The sequence below is a fragment of the Anabrus simplex genome, chromosome 1, assembly GCF_040414725.1.
Source record: "Anabrus simplex isolate iqAnaSimp1 chromosome 1, ASM4041472v1, whole genome shotgun sequence".
NCBI lineage: Eukaryota > Metazoa > Arthropoda > Insecta > Orthoptera > Tettigoniidae > Anabrus > Anabrus simplex.
This window is the reverse complement of record NC_090265.1, coordinates 840852539-840868898: the sequence shown is the minus strand read 5'-3', so window position 1 is coordinate 840868898 and position 16360 is coordinate 840852539. Positions and strand designations below refer to the sequence as shown.

General features: G+C 39.0%; 1 protein-coding gene across 3 annotated transcripts in view; it reads left to right on the top strand.

Moving 5' to 3' along the window:
* LOC136857612 (ATP-dependent DNA/RNA helicase DHX36) overlaps nucleotides 1-16360 on the top strand; it is a 294182-nt gene that overhangs the window by 73233 nt on the left and 204589 nt on the right. For all 3 annotated transcript variants that reach the window (XM_067136394.2, XM_068225253.1, XM_068225254.1), the window contains exons 6-7: nucleotides 11365-11513; nucleotides 13485-13595. In XM_067136394.2, coding sequence (XP_066992495.2) covers nucleotides 11365-11513; nucleotides 13485-13595 — 260 coding nt within the window. The remainder of the gene's footprint in view (nucleotides 1-11364; nucleotides 11514-13484; nucleotides 13596-16360) is intronic.

Here is a 16360-nt window from a genome sequence, read left to right as displayed (position 1 = left end):
TCTCCTTCCTTTATTGAGGATCTTACTCTCTCATTCCACCAGGGTGTCTCTTTTTCCCTTATTCTCGCACTTGTCTTCCCGCAAACCTCTATTGCTTCTTTTATCAAGGTGTTTTTAAATCTTGTCCACTCTACCTCACGACTCTCCACTTTTTCCGTAGGCACTTGTCCTCTTATACAGTCCTGATAGTCGGTCCTTTTTTCAGTGTGTTGCAGTTCCCACAACTTAATCTTAGGTAATTTTCTGGTTGTTATCTTTGGTACATTAATGTCTTTCAGATCTGCTACTAATAACCGGTGGTCGTTATTGAGGTTCTCACTTGGAATCACCTTGACATCAGTCACAAGTCTACTTCTTACTTTATCTGCGATGACATAGTCAATCATCGTCTTGCTCTTTCCATCCCAGCTGTAATGGGTAATCTTGTGACTAACTCTTTTGTTAAACCAACTGTTTTTTACTACCAAACAATTTCTTATGTAGTAGTCTAGGAGATGTTCGCCATCTGAATTCCTTCTCCCATAGCCATGTAGTCCCATCACCTTCTCATAGCCATTCCTGTCTGTCCCGAGCTGTGTGTTGAAGTCCCCGACGATGATTGCCCTCTCTTCACTGATGATCTCTTATAGGTCTTCAAGAAACTTGTTCTTTTCATCTTGATTGCAGCCCGTCTGAGGGGCATACACTTGAACCAGTGTCATCTTCTCTTTCCCAAGGTGAACTGTTGCCTTTATTATCCTTTCATTGATGTACTGGATCTCTGTAATACCATTGAACTCTTTAGACAATATCAATCTTACTCCATAGTATAGTTTTTCCTCAACTCTTTCTTCCCTTTACCTTTCCATTTAGTAAAATAAATAAGAATATGACAGTAAGGACAGAAATATTAACAAAAAGGAAAATGGGAGGGATAATTTGGTGGATGATGGGAGTATATAAGAATAAAGCTTTAAGACAAAAAAAATGAGGAAAATCTCTGCATTTTATGCAATAAGGACATGGAAGTTGCTCTCTGTAAAGAAACAAGAAAGGTAAGAGATAAATATATAGATGGAAAGGATATAACTAAAATCAATTATGAACATGAATTTTTCACCATTGCTAACTTAATAGACAGGCAATGGAAGGTACCAGAAAAAACTGGCAAAACTTTGTAATATCATAACAGGAGTGTGAGAAAAGAAATTAAAAGAGGATGAAATAAGAGAAAATAAGGAAGGAGAAGATGCATAATTATGTGTGTAAAGAGATTATTAAATGTAGCAGTAGATAAAGTGTTGTATTGTAGGGTTGCTATTCATTTTTTCTTAAGTTGACTATTAAACTGCATGTGAATTAATCATAGGCACTTGGGCACTTTTCCAGTTTCAGTTCATCCAAAAGGTAGACAATTTTAGCACTAATACAACTTAGGGAGGGTAAGATACATGCAGGTCCTAGACTATATAACTAGGTTTATGTCTAGGATAAAATAAACAAGTAATCTGGAAAGAAAAAAACAAAATGCAATCTAGAAATAGATTGAAATAGTGAATAAGTTTAATTGTATGTTTAGTCCTCAGCCCGAAGGCTGGTTGGATCCTCAACAGCTCCGCCATCAGCTGTCATAAATGGCCTAGGCATCACTGAAGAGGTGTACTAGGGATATGAGGAGTGAGGTAGTTTCCCGTTGCTTTCCTCACTGAGCCAAAAGTTGCTACTACATATCAGTCTGCCAAGCCCACTGAAATGCATGCACCAACTGACCCTATGAGCAACATTTTCACACCATTCATAGCAGGGACTGGCTGCATAAGGAATGGCATTACTAGCATCACTCATACCTCAGTCACTTTCATCTTGTCAAAGCCAAGGATTAAACTGAGACAGATCAATGAAAGTAACAATATTGCTCTAGCCCATACCAGAAGACATTGTGCACTGTAAACACTACGTCCTGCCAGCAAAGGCTACAAATGTTTAATGTTGTATATGCATGTACCTCCGAGACTGGGGAAGGGGAGTATTCTGTTCTACAAAAAGCTCTGCAAATTCCTTCCCGAAGCTATATAAGGCATGACAGATTGGTTCTACATAATGCTCAACAGATGGCAGAACATGCCAGAGATCGAATCGGCACTCGAGGGTGAACCAGGAAGCTCAAAAAAATTAGTTCTCATGCACCGTGTATAGACGGGTGTAGCAGTGCTGGACTGGCCACGTCAGCCTGTCTATAGGCAGGTGTAGAACTCATCAGGTTAAGCAATAATAAGGTTTTAAAAACCCTGGTTGTTTTGTACAATATTTTCAAATACTAACATTCTAGATGTAGAAAAAGATAAAAGCTCTGGTGACAAAAATTTGGAAGTTTATAACGTTGCAGTTTATTCTTTCTTTGTGGAGTCAGTGTGGTATGCACATTTTTCTATACTTCAAATTTTCATTAACTCAAAGTATTTTCGGCCTCCACAAGCACTTTGAGATATTGAAGTTTGACTATATTTCAGATCTCGATAGTTCGATATTCCCATAACTTTGAGCTGAAACATTGAATTAACAAAAATAATAAACCGTCATTTTTTTTTATTGTGCAAGTGCCTTAAATGAGGCAAAAACTGAGCTCTACTCGTGGGAGACCGACCTTTAACACAGTCCGGTAGTGGAGTGGTTAAAAGGTGATGAATAGCTGAAGATTACAGATGCCTTTATCATGTAAATGATGAGTGCACGAACACACTGTGAAAGTGATTAGGATGTGACAGATACTGTATAGGTGATGAGCCATAGCGAGGGGCACGCTCCGTTATATGGAACAACAGCCTGAGCCAGCCCAACAGAAACCCCGTTTAGACATTGGTATGATATTGCTGCTCGGAAATGGTGCAGTATGTTAGAACAAGGAGATACGTGACGAATTTTTAAAAAATTAATGAAATGTGTGTTTTTGTTTCATCACTACTGAAATAGGTCCTACATTGTTTAACTTTTTTGAAAGGCAATGTGTATATTTTTGTTTTCTAAACTGCTGTGCTGTAATGTTCCATGTAAATTTTTTCATATACAGAAGCATTTATGTGTTACCTCTTAAGTCTGAGTTTTTCTATTGTTGGAGGTAGTCTCGGTCTCGTCCACCTCGAATTAATGAGACTCTACTGTACAAACGGGCTCATATTGAGACGCAGTTGGCAGAAGAGGACAGGACAGTGTAGCGCTGACAATACTGTGAAGTGCACGTGAGCGAACATTGCCGCGCAGTGTCTCGTCGGTTTTCAAAAAGGAAGCAGAATGTTTTCTTTTGACTCTGTGATATTAGTGCATTGAATATAAAGGAAGTTCGCTCTCAGTCAACCACAGGCTTCCACACTGAACTAGTCGCTGTCAGACAGGCGAGAACGGCCTTCTACTGCACATTCCACATTACGTCATCACGTTCAAATTTTCCACCTAACTTCTCAACAGGAAATGCCAATACTACACCAATAAGACGGCTTTAACATATGCTCGCTGTATTTCTTATACATCGTTATTATCCTATTGGAATGAACATTGTGCAATTCATTATCAAGCCTTCACGACATAACAGAATATTATATATTAACACATCACACAAAAAAGAAGAATTTTAACGCAAGTTTTTACTGTATCATCCCATGTGGACAATTTTAATTTTAATGTCAACGATATTCTTAAGTGCTGTGCTCAAAACAGTTCTGAATTCTTCACCATTTTAAATGACATATTCGGTTACCCGAATTATCTTAATGTGTTACTTTGTCCTTGTCCTTGTAGCTTTTTCTCAAAAGTTTTTATGGCTGATGATGTCTACAAGGTAGACGAAACATGTCCCGATATAATTAAAAATCATGTAAATATTTAGTTAATAAAGAATCTTAGTATTGTAAAGGTGGAACATTTGACCTAACCTTCAACGTATACTCACGACAATACGGGCTTTATAATGAAGTTTATTTTATGTAATGCCAAGTTAGGCTCGTCAGTTGGGACTTAGCACACCACCCAAGACGCAAGGCTAGTGCATACCGTGGAGGCCACTGCATAGGCTACTTGAAGCCACCAGCAGTGCCAACGCACTATGAGAGCTATGTCTCATTTCCAAAAAATAGATGCCTGCCTGGCCATCAAATGATGTAGATGTTGATTCCCATAGGGAACCTAAAATATTTGTCCTGAATGAGTAAATTTATAATACCAATATAATGGTCCGTTATTGGACATTATAAATTTTCCAGCTAACTCATTCCTGGTTGCCTGCGTTTCGCCCTCGTGTGCCAAGTTAGGCTCGTCAGTTGGGACTTAGCATACTACCCAAGACGCAAGGCTAGTGCATACCGTGGAGGCCACTGCATAGGCTACTTGAAGCCACCAGCAGTGCCAGTGCACTATGAGAGCTATGTCTCATTTCCAAAAAATAGATGCCTGCCTGGCCATCAAATGATGTAGATGTTGATTCCCATAGGGAACCTAAAATATTTGTCCTGAATGAGTAAATTTATAATACCAATATAATGGTCCGTTATTGGACATTATAAATTTTCCAGCTAACTCATTCCTGGTTGCCTGCGTTTCGCCCTCGTGTGCCAAGTTAGGCCCGTCAGTTGGGACTTAGCACACCACCCAAGACGCAAGGCTAGTGCATACCGTGGAGGCCACTGCATAGGCTACTTGAAGCCACCAGCAGTGCCAATGCACTATGAGAGCTATGTCTCATTTCCAAAAAATAGATGCCTGCCTGGCCATCAAATGATGTAGATGTTGATTCCCATAGGGAACCTAAAATATTTGTCCTGAATGAGTAAATTTATAATACCAATATAATGGTCCGTTATTGGACATTATAAATTTTCCAGCTAACTCATTCCTGGTTGCCTGCGTTTCGCCCTCGTGTGCCAAGTTAGGCTCGTCAGTTGGGACTTAGCACACCACCCAAGACGCAAGGCTAGTGCATACCGTGGAGGCCACTGCATAGGCTACTTGAAGCCACCAGCAGTGCCAATGCACTATGAGAGCTATGTCTCATTTCCAAAAAATAGATGCCTGCCTGGCCATCAAATGATGTAGATGTTGATTCCCATAGGGAACCTAAAATATTTGTCCTGAATGAGTAAATTTATAATACCAATATAATGGTCCGTTATTGGACATTATAAATTTTCCAGCCAGGCAGGCATCTATTTTTTGGAAATGAGACATAGCTCTCATAGTGCATTGGCACTGCTGGTGGCTTCAAGTAGCCTATGCAGTGGCCTCCACGGTATGCACTAGCCTTGCGTCTTGGGTGGTGTGCTAAGTCCCAACTGACGAGCCTAACTTGGCACACGAGGGCGAAACGCAGGCAACCAGGAATGAGTTAGCTGGAAAATTTATAATGTCCAATAACGGACCATTATATTGGTATTATAAATTTACTCATTCAGGACAAATATTTTAGGTTCCCTATGGGAATCAACATCTACATCAGCCCCTATATAGTCGAGATCAGGGCTGGCAAACCTTTTTTGACTAGTGTGTCAATCAAGATCTTCTTTATTGCTTTTTACTGTCTATGTGCCATCGGTTATTTTCCCTTAAAAATCATCGTGAAACTCCCTTCATGTGACTTCATTTAAGGATCCAACTGAATGTTTCATGAACTTATTTTGCAAATATCACTGAATATTACATTTCAAAGAACAGGTAAATTTTCAGAATAAAGTATTTTTTGCTTTTACCTAACATTTGTAAAAAATATGGCCTTAGAATTAATTGTGACATACTTCTTTATTGAAGCATAATGTTAAAATATGTTATGTTGATAGATTTTAGACCTCTTTATGACATGTTAAAAACCTTAAAACATGTTAGTATGTTGTGCGGCGTGCCACAGAAGTCGTGTTCGTGTGTCACCTAGGGGCATGCGTGTCATAGGTTGGCCATCCCTAGTCTAGACTGTAGTTCCTTATTCCGTAACTTTACATACTTATTTTCATTAAATACAATTCTGCCGTTTTCTTGTGATACATGTACATACATACATACATACATACATACAGACAGACTTGACTGAAAATCGAAAATTAAAATTGCATTATAATTCACATGGTTTACATTGCATAAAACGTAGTGAGAACGAATGGCTGTGACAACTTTCTAATCTATTTCTCAAAGAACTATGTGACATGTGCACAGGAAACTTTGTTCTGAACACTCCGTGGGGTAGGCAGAGCGCAGAACTGTCCTGTCCTGCCTCTCAACTTGCGATGATGCAGTGAATTGTGTGAATTAGAAAACTCTGCACTGCTTTAGCTGCTTCACCTGTGTTCCAGTGTGCGTCTGGCCTACCAGTATTTCATTATTTCAAGTTTGATAAGGACATAGAGCCAGAAGAGGCTGCCCTACAGTCAGGAGGATTTTTTCTTTTTGGACACAAATATGTAGATTGAATATTGAAAAGCATAAGATACTTCAAAAAAAGTGTATGTGTAGTAGTAGCAGCAGCAACAAGTAGTTTTACTCTTTATAGGTGACTAGCAAGATACCCATGCTTCGCTACGGTATTATACTGAAATTGATAATTGAATGCTTAACGTTTTATATATAATCCGCCGAAATTCGCTATCTGACTTGTTTTCTGAGAGAATCCACAAAAATTTGCGATCTGACTCGTTTTCTAGTAGATTACGACAATTTCCTTCCATTTTTCAATCTTTCTTTTCAGCTATCGATTTCATACTTCCCGGGCTAGGTCCAGGTATTCCACCCGGTCAGTTGGGTCCGTAAATCTTTGCCATCTTTTCCTATAAGCATTTTTAATATGGATCAAATCCTTCAGGAGATCCAGCGTTGTGTCATCTTGGGTGCCTTGGCGGTACTGAACCCGCGGCCGGACTGCAGTCTTAGTCATTACCCATCCAGGACCCGTTTCCAGCGCGGTCCGCACATTTGACAACAGTCCAGAACATTATTATTATTATTATTATTATTATTATTATTATTATTATTATTATTAGGGTGGGTAATATCAGTTGGATTTACGTTATTATTATTATTATTATTATTTTTATTATTATTATAGATGTTCTGGACCCCACAACAGGATGCAAGGCCGCTACTTGGCGGTAAATTACATCTGCTGCCATTGTCATTGTTGACAATGTGACCAGCACCATTGTCGCGCGTAGGCAAGTGTGCGGGATTTCTGGCCATACGAATGACATACTTCCGTGCAATATTGACCTTAATATAGGGGTGAACATTTGGACAGTAAATCTAATTCCTATCGTTTATTTCAAATGTGTTTAAATGTTTATTTATATGCCAGGAGAATCTACTGTAATCTAAGAACGTTCTCCGAAGGAAAAGATGGCTCTTGAAAACGAACCCAGGAAAGATTAAAAATGATCGGTTTATGATCAGAATAAGTACATCGAAAATCTACAGCCTTTTTCCAGTCGTTCGACAGGGTGAGGAATGGAAATAATAAAGCCCCATCTAGCGGCGACAATAGGAATTGTGCCGGCTGCCGAAACCTGTCGCACTCCTCTGGGGCAATAATTAATGAATGACAAATGAAATGAAATTATATTGGACAGTGTTGCTTGAATGGTGTCCGGACATTTGCGGTCACGGACAATTGCGAACATCACAAAATCACGGACATTTGCGGTCACTGAGATAAACTTGTGCCCACTCACAGAAATTCCCCAGTTGTCACAGGACATTTGCGGTCACTGCAGCAGTGGGTGGGCCTCAATAGCTTAATCTCCGGGTATCCCCGCTAACCTGCCTGAGCTATGTACTGCTCCCTCCTTGCAGATCAACATTTTTCTCTCGCCGACATTGTTTAGAGAATGATACCTTCATTCACAAACACAATTCTATATCGAAACTTCCTGGTGTAAGTATTCACTGGTTTGAGCTGTAATGGACTTGACATTCACTAATAAGGCAACTGGTTATATGTACAGAAAGTATAGGGAAGGTCAACATGAAATCGTCACCTGGGTGTGTCTGGAGGAGAAGAACAAGTCATGTCATTTTTTTTGTAACATACAATTCTGTAGATGATAAATAAATATATTCTATTTCATATCCGGCCTCTCTTGGTCAACTGTTGTTCTCTTCCGATCCCACGGTACGATGTTTAGCAAGCCCAGGCAGTCTTTCATTTTCACGTCCTTCATGGCCTTTCCCTTCTTTTTTTCCCCTAAAAGGGAGTCGGACCTATTCGAATTTTTCTGTTTATTTTTAAAGGAGGATGGTGGCACCGTTCTAATTTCTTACAAAAGCAGTAATCACCACCATCACGAAAACTAAATCAATCAGTCAATCAGTCACTACTGATCTGCATTTAGTGCAGTCGCCCAGGTGGCAGATTCCCTATCTATTGTTTTCCTATCGCCGGCGGTGTGAACGGTGTTGTACACATGTTGACTTGGCCCTGTATTTTACCCAGATACCCTTCCTAATTTCAACCCTGTGTGGAGGGATGCATTCACTATGGTGATTTTCTGCGGTATTTGTTAGTGTAGTGCGTTAACCAGATGCGATTAAAATCCCCGACCCGTCCTGGAATCGAACCCAGAAGTTATGATTCGAATACCTTGACGCCAATCATTTAGCTAATATAAAAACAAAATATGAGTAAAAAATTTGAAGTACACACAGAAAATAATAATTTTATTTGCAGGCGTAAAGATTTTTTCCAAGGCTTTGTCATTTTTCACAAGCTCGTATATTTGATATTTAAACTCTAATACTCAACAAAGTGAATTTTTATATACAAACATCAGAGGCTAATTCAAAAAATAAGTTTCCTATTTATTTATCGTGGAATAATTAAAGGTAGGCCAAGATAAAAAAAAACAGTTTTATTCCGCACCAGTCCTTTGCGGAAAAGATCAGAGATGTTAATTAATTAAATGAATTTATTTATTTATTTATTTATTTACTGGCCTCCGTGGCTAGGTGGCAGCGCACCGGACTCTCACCGCTCGGTTCCGTGGTTCAAATCCCGGTCACTCCATGTGAGGTTTGTGCTGCACGAAGTGGAGGCGGGACAGGTTTTTCTCCGGGTACTCCGGATTTCCCTGTCATGTTTCATTCCAGCAACACTCCCCAATATAATTTCATTTCATCTGTCAGTCATTCATCATTACCCCAGAGGAGTGCGACAGGCTTCGGCAGCCAGCACAATTCCTATCCTCACCGCTAGATGGGAGCTTCATTCCATCCCTGACCCGGTCAAATGACTGGAATCAGGCTGTCGATTTTCATTTATTTATTTACTGATTTCTGGTAGTCTAACGTCACGCTAACATATTTTTCGAAGAAAATGCGATGGGAAAGAATTAGACTCAGTGACTCACACGGTTGAGGCGCTGGTCTTCTGGTCACAACTGGCAGGTTCGATCCTGCCATCCCACGCTCCCAAGTTGTGAGCGCCCGGGGCCCCATTTAGTCGCCTCTTATGATAGGCAGGGGATACCGTGGATGTATTCTTCGTCTGCGTCCCCGACCCACAGGGGGGCACAACCTCCAAATTCGAGTACTGGTACATACAATTTGGTCGACAGTAAATTATATGTTTTAAAATGCTGATTCCCATCACACTTTATCCAGGCTTTAGATTGGCATAATTATTGTATTGAAATAATTTTGGCGTGTTTAAAATCAGCTGAACTAAAACTTCGTCAATTATTTTTGTCGCTTTTAGGTAAACGTCGTTATAATTTAGATCCTTTGTACAAAATAATCATACTTAAGTCGCTTTTCAAGCTTAATGAGAAATTTAGGAAATACACAAACACACTCTCACTCAATTAAAAATGTTGATCTGCAAGGAGCGAGCAGTTGCTCAGGCAGGTTAGCGGGGATACCCAGAGATTAAGCTAATGAGAGCCATTCCCTGCTGCAGTGACCGCAAATGTCCGTGACCGCAATTGTCCGGCAACTGCTTGAATAAATGATGACGGAAAACCAGAGTATCCAGAGAAAAACCTGTCCCACCTCTGTTTTGTCCAGCACAAATATCACATGGAGTGACCGGGATTTGAACCACGGAACCCAGCAGTGAGAGGCTGCCGCCTGAGCAACGGAGGCTCCTTATAAATATATTATGAACAGTAAAATCAATTGGTCTCGCCTCCTTTTACACCCCACCGCCGTTAAGTTTATTTACCCCCCCCCCCAAAAAAAAAACTAAAAGAAGGCGTGTTTCTTTATGTTTAAAGGAGATTCCAAACACCAATGTTCTCTAATATGTTCAGTTTCTGAGATATATGTATCCTCATTAAAGGCATTCAACCAATTATTCACCCTTTTACACCCCCTCCTATTGGGATTTACAGAAAACAAATACGTGTTGCTTTATTTTTAAAGGAGATTCTAAATACCAATTTTTACACCTGTAAAGTTTTAAGATGTAGATACACTCATTTTAAAAATTCACCCCCCTTTTCAGGCGGTAGAATAACACCCACGGTATCCCCTGCCTGTCGTAAGAGGCGACTAAAAGGGGCCTCAGGGGCTCTGAACTTTGGAGCGTGGGTTGGCGACCACGGGGCCCTTAGCTGAGTCCTGGCATTGCTTCCACTTACTTGTGCCAGGCTCCTCACTTTCATCTATCCTATCCGACCTGCCTTGGTCAACCCTTCTTCTTTTCCGACCCCGACGCTATTAGGTTTGCGAGGGCTAGGGAGTCTTTCATTTTCACGCCCTTCGTGGCCCTTGCCTTCCTTTGGCCGATATCTTCACTTTTCGAAGTGTCGGATCCCTTCCATTTTTCCCTCTGATTAGTGTTATATAGAGGATGGTTGCCTAGTTGTACTTCCTCTTAAAACAATAATCACCACCACCACCTTTCACCCCCCATTATTTGGATTTTCCAAAAGCGAAAAAATACCTGTTTCTTTGTTTTTAAAGTAGATCCCAAATACCAATTTTCAGGTCTGTAGTACCTTCAGGTTCTGAAATATAAGTAGCCTCATTAAAGGCATTCAACCCATTTTACCCTTTTCAACCCTTCCTATTGGTATTTTCCGAAAACAAAAAATACGTGTATCTTTATTTTCAAAGGAGATTCTAAATACCAATTTTTACATCTATAAACTTTAAAACTTTGAGATATAGATGCACTCATTTTAAAAATTCGCCCCCTTTTCACCCCCTTAGCGACGGAATATCCAAAAATCCTCTGTTAGTGAGCACCTACATCTTAATATGAATGTATTCCCAAAATTTCATTTCTTTATGTCCAGTAGTTTTGGCTCGGCGATGACGAATCAGTCAGTCAGGACAAGTTATTTTTTATATATAGATAATAAGCAATGTGTATGTGTGTGTATTTATTATAATGTATGAATCCTTGGTGCTTGTCTTTCACAGAGACCTGATCTCAGGGTTATCCTGATGAGTGCGACTTTAAATTCTGTTCAGTTTTCAAAATATTTTGATAACTGCCCTACTTTGGACATTCAGGGCCATCTCCATGCTGTAGATGTGTTTTATCTTGAGAATGTTCTTGATATCACAAGGTACGTATAACTTTTTTTTCTTAGGCCAATGACCTAGCTTTAAACAAGCAGTTTTTCCTTTTCCTGTTCATGTTAAATGTTTTGAGTTGATCAGAAAAGTTATCTAGAAGTAACACACCATATTATGAATGTTATCAGGAACATTGCTTCTGTCTGCTGCTCGATATAACTCGCTGCTGATTGTATAGCTGCACTTCCAACTCATTTTTCCCTCTTCATTTTCTTCTTCTTTATCATTGACTTGTACTTCTTTTTCCTGCTGAATAACAGCTTACACAATTTCTTTGTATTTAATATTTCATTGTCAAGTTCCTTTTGTCCGAGACTTTACAAGTTTGGATGCCAGTATTTCATCATATACCTTATCCACCACGTAAATCGCATCTTCAAGGCCTCACTCAAATTTATGTTGTTTCCATTATCGAAATTTACTAAAATCTCTGAAAGAATCTTTTGGTGGTATTTCCTCTTAAAACATTCCATGACTCCTTGGTATATTGGCTGTGCAACGCTTGTTACATTTGGTGGCAGAAATAAGAATAATACCACTCTCACCTTCGCTTGTACTGGCAACTTCAAGCTTGTCAAGTGGTGTTTCACTTTAGAAACAAATTCACTTATAAACCACTCATTAAACAGGTAAGAGTCCATCCAAGTTGATTTTTGTGACCTGTAGTACAACTGGAAGGGTTGAAATGTTCAAGTTCTTAAAAGTCCTTGGTTTTGCCAATTTTTCAATCTCAGCTTATTGGTCCCTGAGGCATTTGAGCATAACGCAACCATAATTCTTTCTTTACTGACCTTAAAACCTGGAGCTGAAATTTCCTTAGCACCAGCAAAAGTTTTTTTGTAGGCAAAACTTTCTAATTTAGCCCCATTTCATCAATTTTATTACTTCCTCTTCAGTAAGGTTTGCTTGGGTAATGAAGTCAGTAAACATTTTCAAAAAATCACTTGTTGCTGTGTTGTCAGCTGAAAGTTTTTCACCATAAATGCCAACCAAGGAGATGAATTCCATTACATTTCTTCCAGCGTGTAAGCCATCCATCACTAGCCAAGAATGTCCTCTTGTTTTGATAATGTTATTTGCTTTACATCCCAGTAACTACTTTAACAGTTTTTGGAGACGCCGAGGTGCCGAAATTTAGTTCTGCAGGAGTTCTTTTACGTGCCAGTAAATCTACCGACACGAGGCTAACGTATTTGAGCACCATCAAGTACCACCGGACTGAGCCAGGATCGAACCTGCCAAGTTGGGGTCAGAACCTCTCATTTTGAGGTTTTGAGTGTAGGATAATAGCTTTTTTCTTTTAAAATTGGACCACTTATTGGGGTGCCTCTTCGCTGCTCTTGCACACGAATGAACCAAACCCATAATGCTTCATCTGACAATTTATTTTTCAGTTTTCTTAAGGTGCGATATGTTGATAATGCCTTGTCTGTTTCCATTTCAGTACGGAAACTCTCAATAGAGTTTCTGTTATGATGCCAATCATTGACTGAGCTATTCCCAACATTAAGAAGCTTACAAATACTATATACCGATTCACGCTGAGTACGCTCTTCAGCGTTTAGTCTGTTCCAAACTAACTCATGTACTTTTCCTTTTGACACTCATTACTGTTGAGTATCGGAAACACACACACTGCACATTAACGTAACTATCAACCAACTGATGTAATCGGAAACTAGAGAGACAGGTGGTGACTTACGTATGTCTGAGCAGGACAGGAGATAGGGAAGGGAAGCTTGGCTCAAGGACAGATGCTGGCTGGACTTTCTGGTGGCAGAACTAACCGAAGCTGAACTAGAGGGAATCAACTGTATTTGAAACTTTTTATTTTTCTTCAAGGTTTTTAATTCTGAATTAAATAATTAATTTCTGTATAAATGTATGGTAACTTTTTTGTTCCTTTGAAGATTGCAAATTCTCTGATTTAACAAGGCTATAATTTGTATTTCACATTACAGTTATGTAAGAGAACAATTCTTGAGACAGAGGAGACAGAACAGGAACAGAAGATACGCTGTGGCTGATGCAAGACAAGAGGAGTTCTTCAATTACATAGTTCCACATGTAAAGTAAGTGAATGCTTGTTGTTTTCGAGATTCCTTTCATAAAGTTTATGACTAGGTGGCTACTTTCTTTTTTGCTGTGCTAATTTGAGATCAAATAGAAACAAAAAGCTATAAGGTAGGAGTCGTCGTCGTTGTCATTTACGGCTCCTTGCCTTATAGTTCTAGGGGCCCCAGATTCACTTCGAAGAATTTTTATCTTCAGTGGTTAATTCCCTTGGCTCAGGGACTGGGTATGTGTGCCATCTTCAGCATTCCTGCAACTCATACAACACACACAAACCACTATCCTTTATTTCTGCTTCTGTTGTCCTTGGGCCAACCAGTCTTCTTTCTGTGTTCATGATTTTTGTTTATCTTACCTTTCCGCATTAGTTTCAGTGTTCCGGCTCCATAAAGAGCCTCAGGTCTCACCTCTGTATTGTAATGTTTCAGTTTGGTATTCCACGGTATTGCCTTTTTTTTTTTTTAATTCATTTTTAGTGATCTGGAATCCTACGTTCATCTTATTTGCTCTTACCTCTGAGCTGTTTCTTTCATTGATGTTTATATTTATCCATTCACCTAAATATTTAAAGGAGTTGACTTTTTGATTTTGTTTTGATTTAAGATTATTTTATCAGGTCAATCTTCAATGTTTGTTATAAATTCTTTCTTTGGGAAAGTGATTTGTAAACCTATTTTTCCTGCTTGATCTATTAAGTTTTTGATTTGGATTTTGGCGTTCTCCATTGTGTCTGTAATCAAGGCACTGTCATCTGTAAAAGCTAAGCAATCTATATACTATAACCTTCCAATGTATGTCAGGATGAGATTGGTGGACACATTGGAAGCTTATGTCGAGAAATGATGTCAATGAAATCTTATGTCCGGTTATCACACCTCCAGATGAATTAGAGGGCAGTTGATTTGTATAATTACGTGAACGGCATCGCCGAATTGAAGATATCAGCAGATTGATAACCAGCTCTAAACCCCGTGGTATCTCGGAAATATTAGCAGAAAGTTAAACATTGTGAAACATAGGGCAGGATTATATGAATAATACGTATTCTTCAAGTAAAGTTTCCGAAATGCATGTACGGCAGTATATCTGCGACAGAATGTTACTAAGGGCCATGAAATATGAAAACAATAAATTTATATGAGAGGGCCATACCTTGTACATCTAGTCTCGCACGATCCGACGATCGAGATGAAGAAAGGAAACTGTCGATTACTAACCTAAATACGAGGCGGCAATTATTAAATAAGTTCCTTTACTAATACAGCTGATTTGTACGAGATCGTCTTACATTATGTGTCAAATGTTTCCAATTGTCAGAAACATATGGGAGCTAGAAGCTGAGAAGAATTCTGAAAAGCAAACCGTCTCCAATTATTATGTTGTAGTAGAATCTGTTTTGTCTCTGAAGAAGTTGATACACTCTCAATCTGCATCTCAAAAAGATCGGAAGCAAGAATTCATAGGGAAAAGATTTGTATTGAAAGGAGTTACTAAAGAGATATTGGCATATTATAAACATACAATATTGTAAAACAAGATATCTTGTTATTGAATGAAAAGGCAAGTGTATCGCTTGAACTGTTAAAATTGTATTAAGGTGTATGACCTTGTTCTAATTGATATCTCTAAGTTTCAGGTAATATGGAAACGTCATCAGATAATTATTCAGATGCTGTGTGTGCACGTATCAACATGAACAACTAAAATAGAGGGACCTCAAAGGATCTGATCTGAAATGTGATGGACAATACTTGATAATGTTATTGAGTGAGAGCTGAACTCGGAAGGTGACACCGTCGTGGAGCAACAACCCAGGATGAGTACTTGAATATCTTATACATATTCCGCCACGTAATTGCTTATTGTAGTTGTAGAGTAGTATTTATTTTGTTGTCAATTTTGACATGAACAATTTTAACTTGAAAGCGACCGTTATTTGTTGGACATTGCGTTGTAATATTTATGATCGTTACGTCTAGTGTGGTGAGCCAGACTACGTTGTGATAATATGCGATAGTTGTGTAAGATTTCTTTAATGTTTGCTAGCAAGGTTTTGCGAAAGTTTCTTCGACATGGATGTTATTGGTACCGTAATGATGTTATGGTAATGAACGTTAATTTTAACCTGTAGCTCAGAATACCTCGGAGGAGCTCGGTATTTTGCGATGTGCGATTCTGTGGTCTTCAAAATGTTATGTGCTTGTGTGGAAATACAGTGTTTGATAATAGAAGTGTGATACTATTGTGGTGATATGGAATTAATGCGGCAACGTATTTAGTAATTTACGTAATTGCCTGAATAGATTGTTCTTTAGTATTGTGAATTCGCTGTGCATGACGAGTTGTGCGATGTTATAAGGTGTTAGTTATGGTAGGATCTTTGAAAGTATTTTCGTGGATAGAGAGATGTGATGATTATAGACGTATCATTAGGATTGCGAATTTTATGATGATGTTATGTGAAGGTCCTGATGATGGTATTGACGGTAGGAATTATGTTGGTCATGCGTGAATTTTGATGTTGTCGTGATGAATAATTTATTTAGGTACGAGGCCGTATTTTAGAATAATGTTGTAGGGTGTTGCACTCACGAACACTAGTAGTTGGTCGTCACATTTATCCTATTTAAATACAAGATTGACCAGAGCGCACGATTTTAAAGGGATGTTTAGGATCTTCGCAAGATAATCGGTAACGTAAAGGTATTAAGGTCATGTCGTAAAGGAAATATGATCTTCTATGGTAAGTAAACCATTTCTTTGC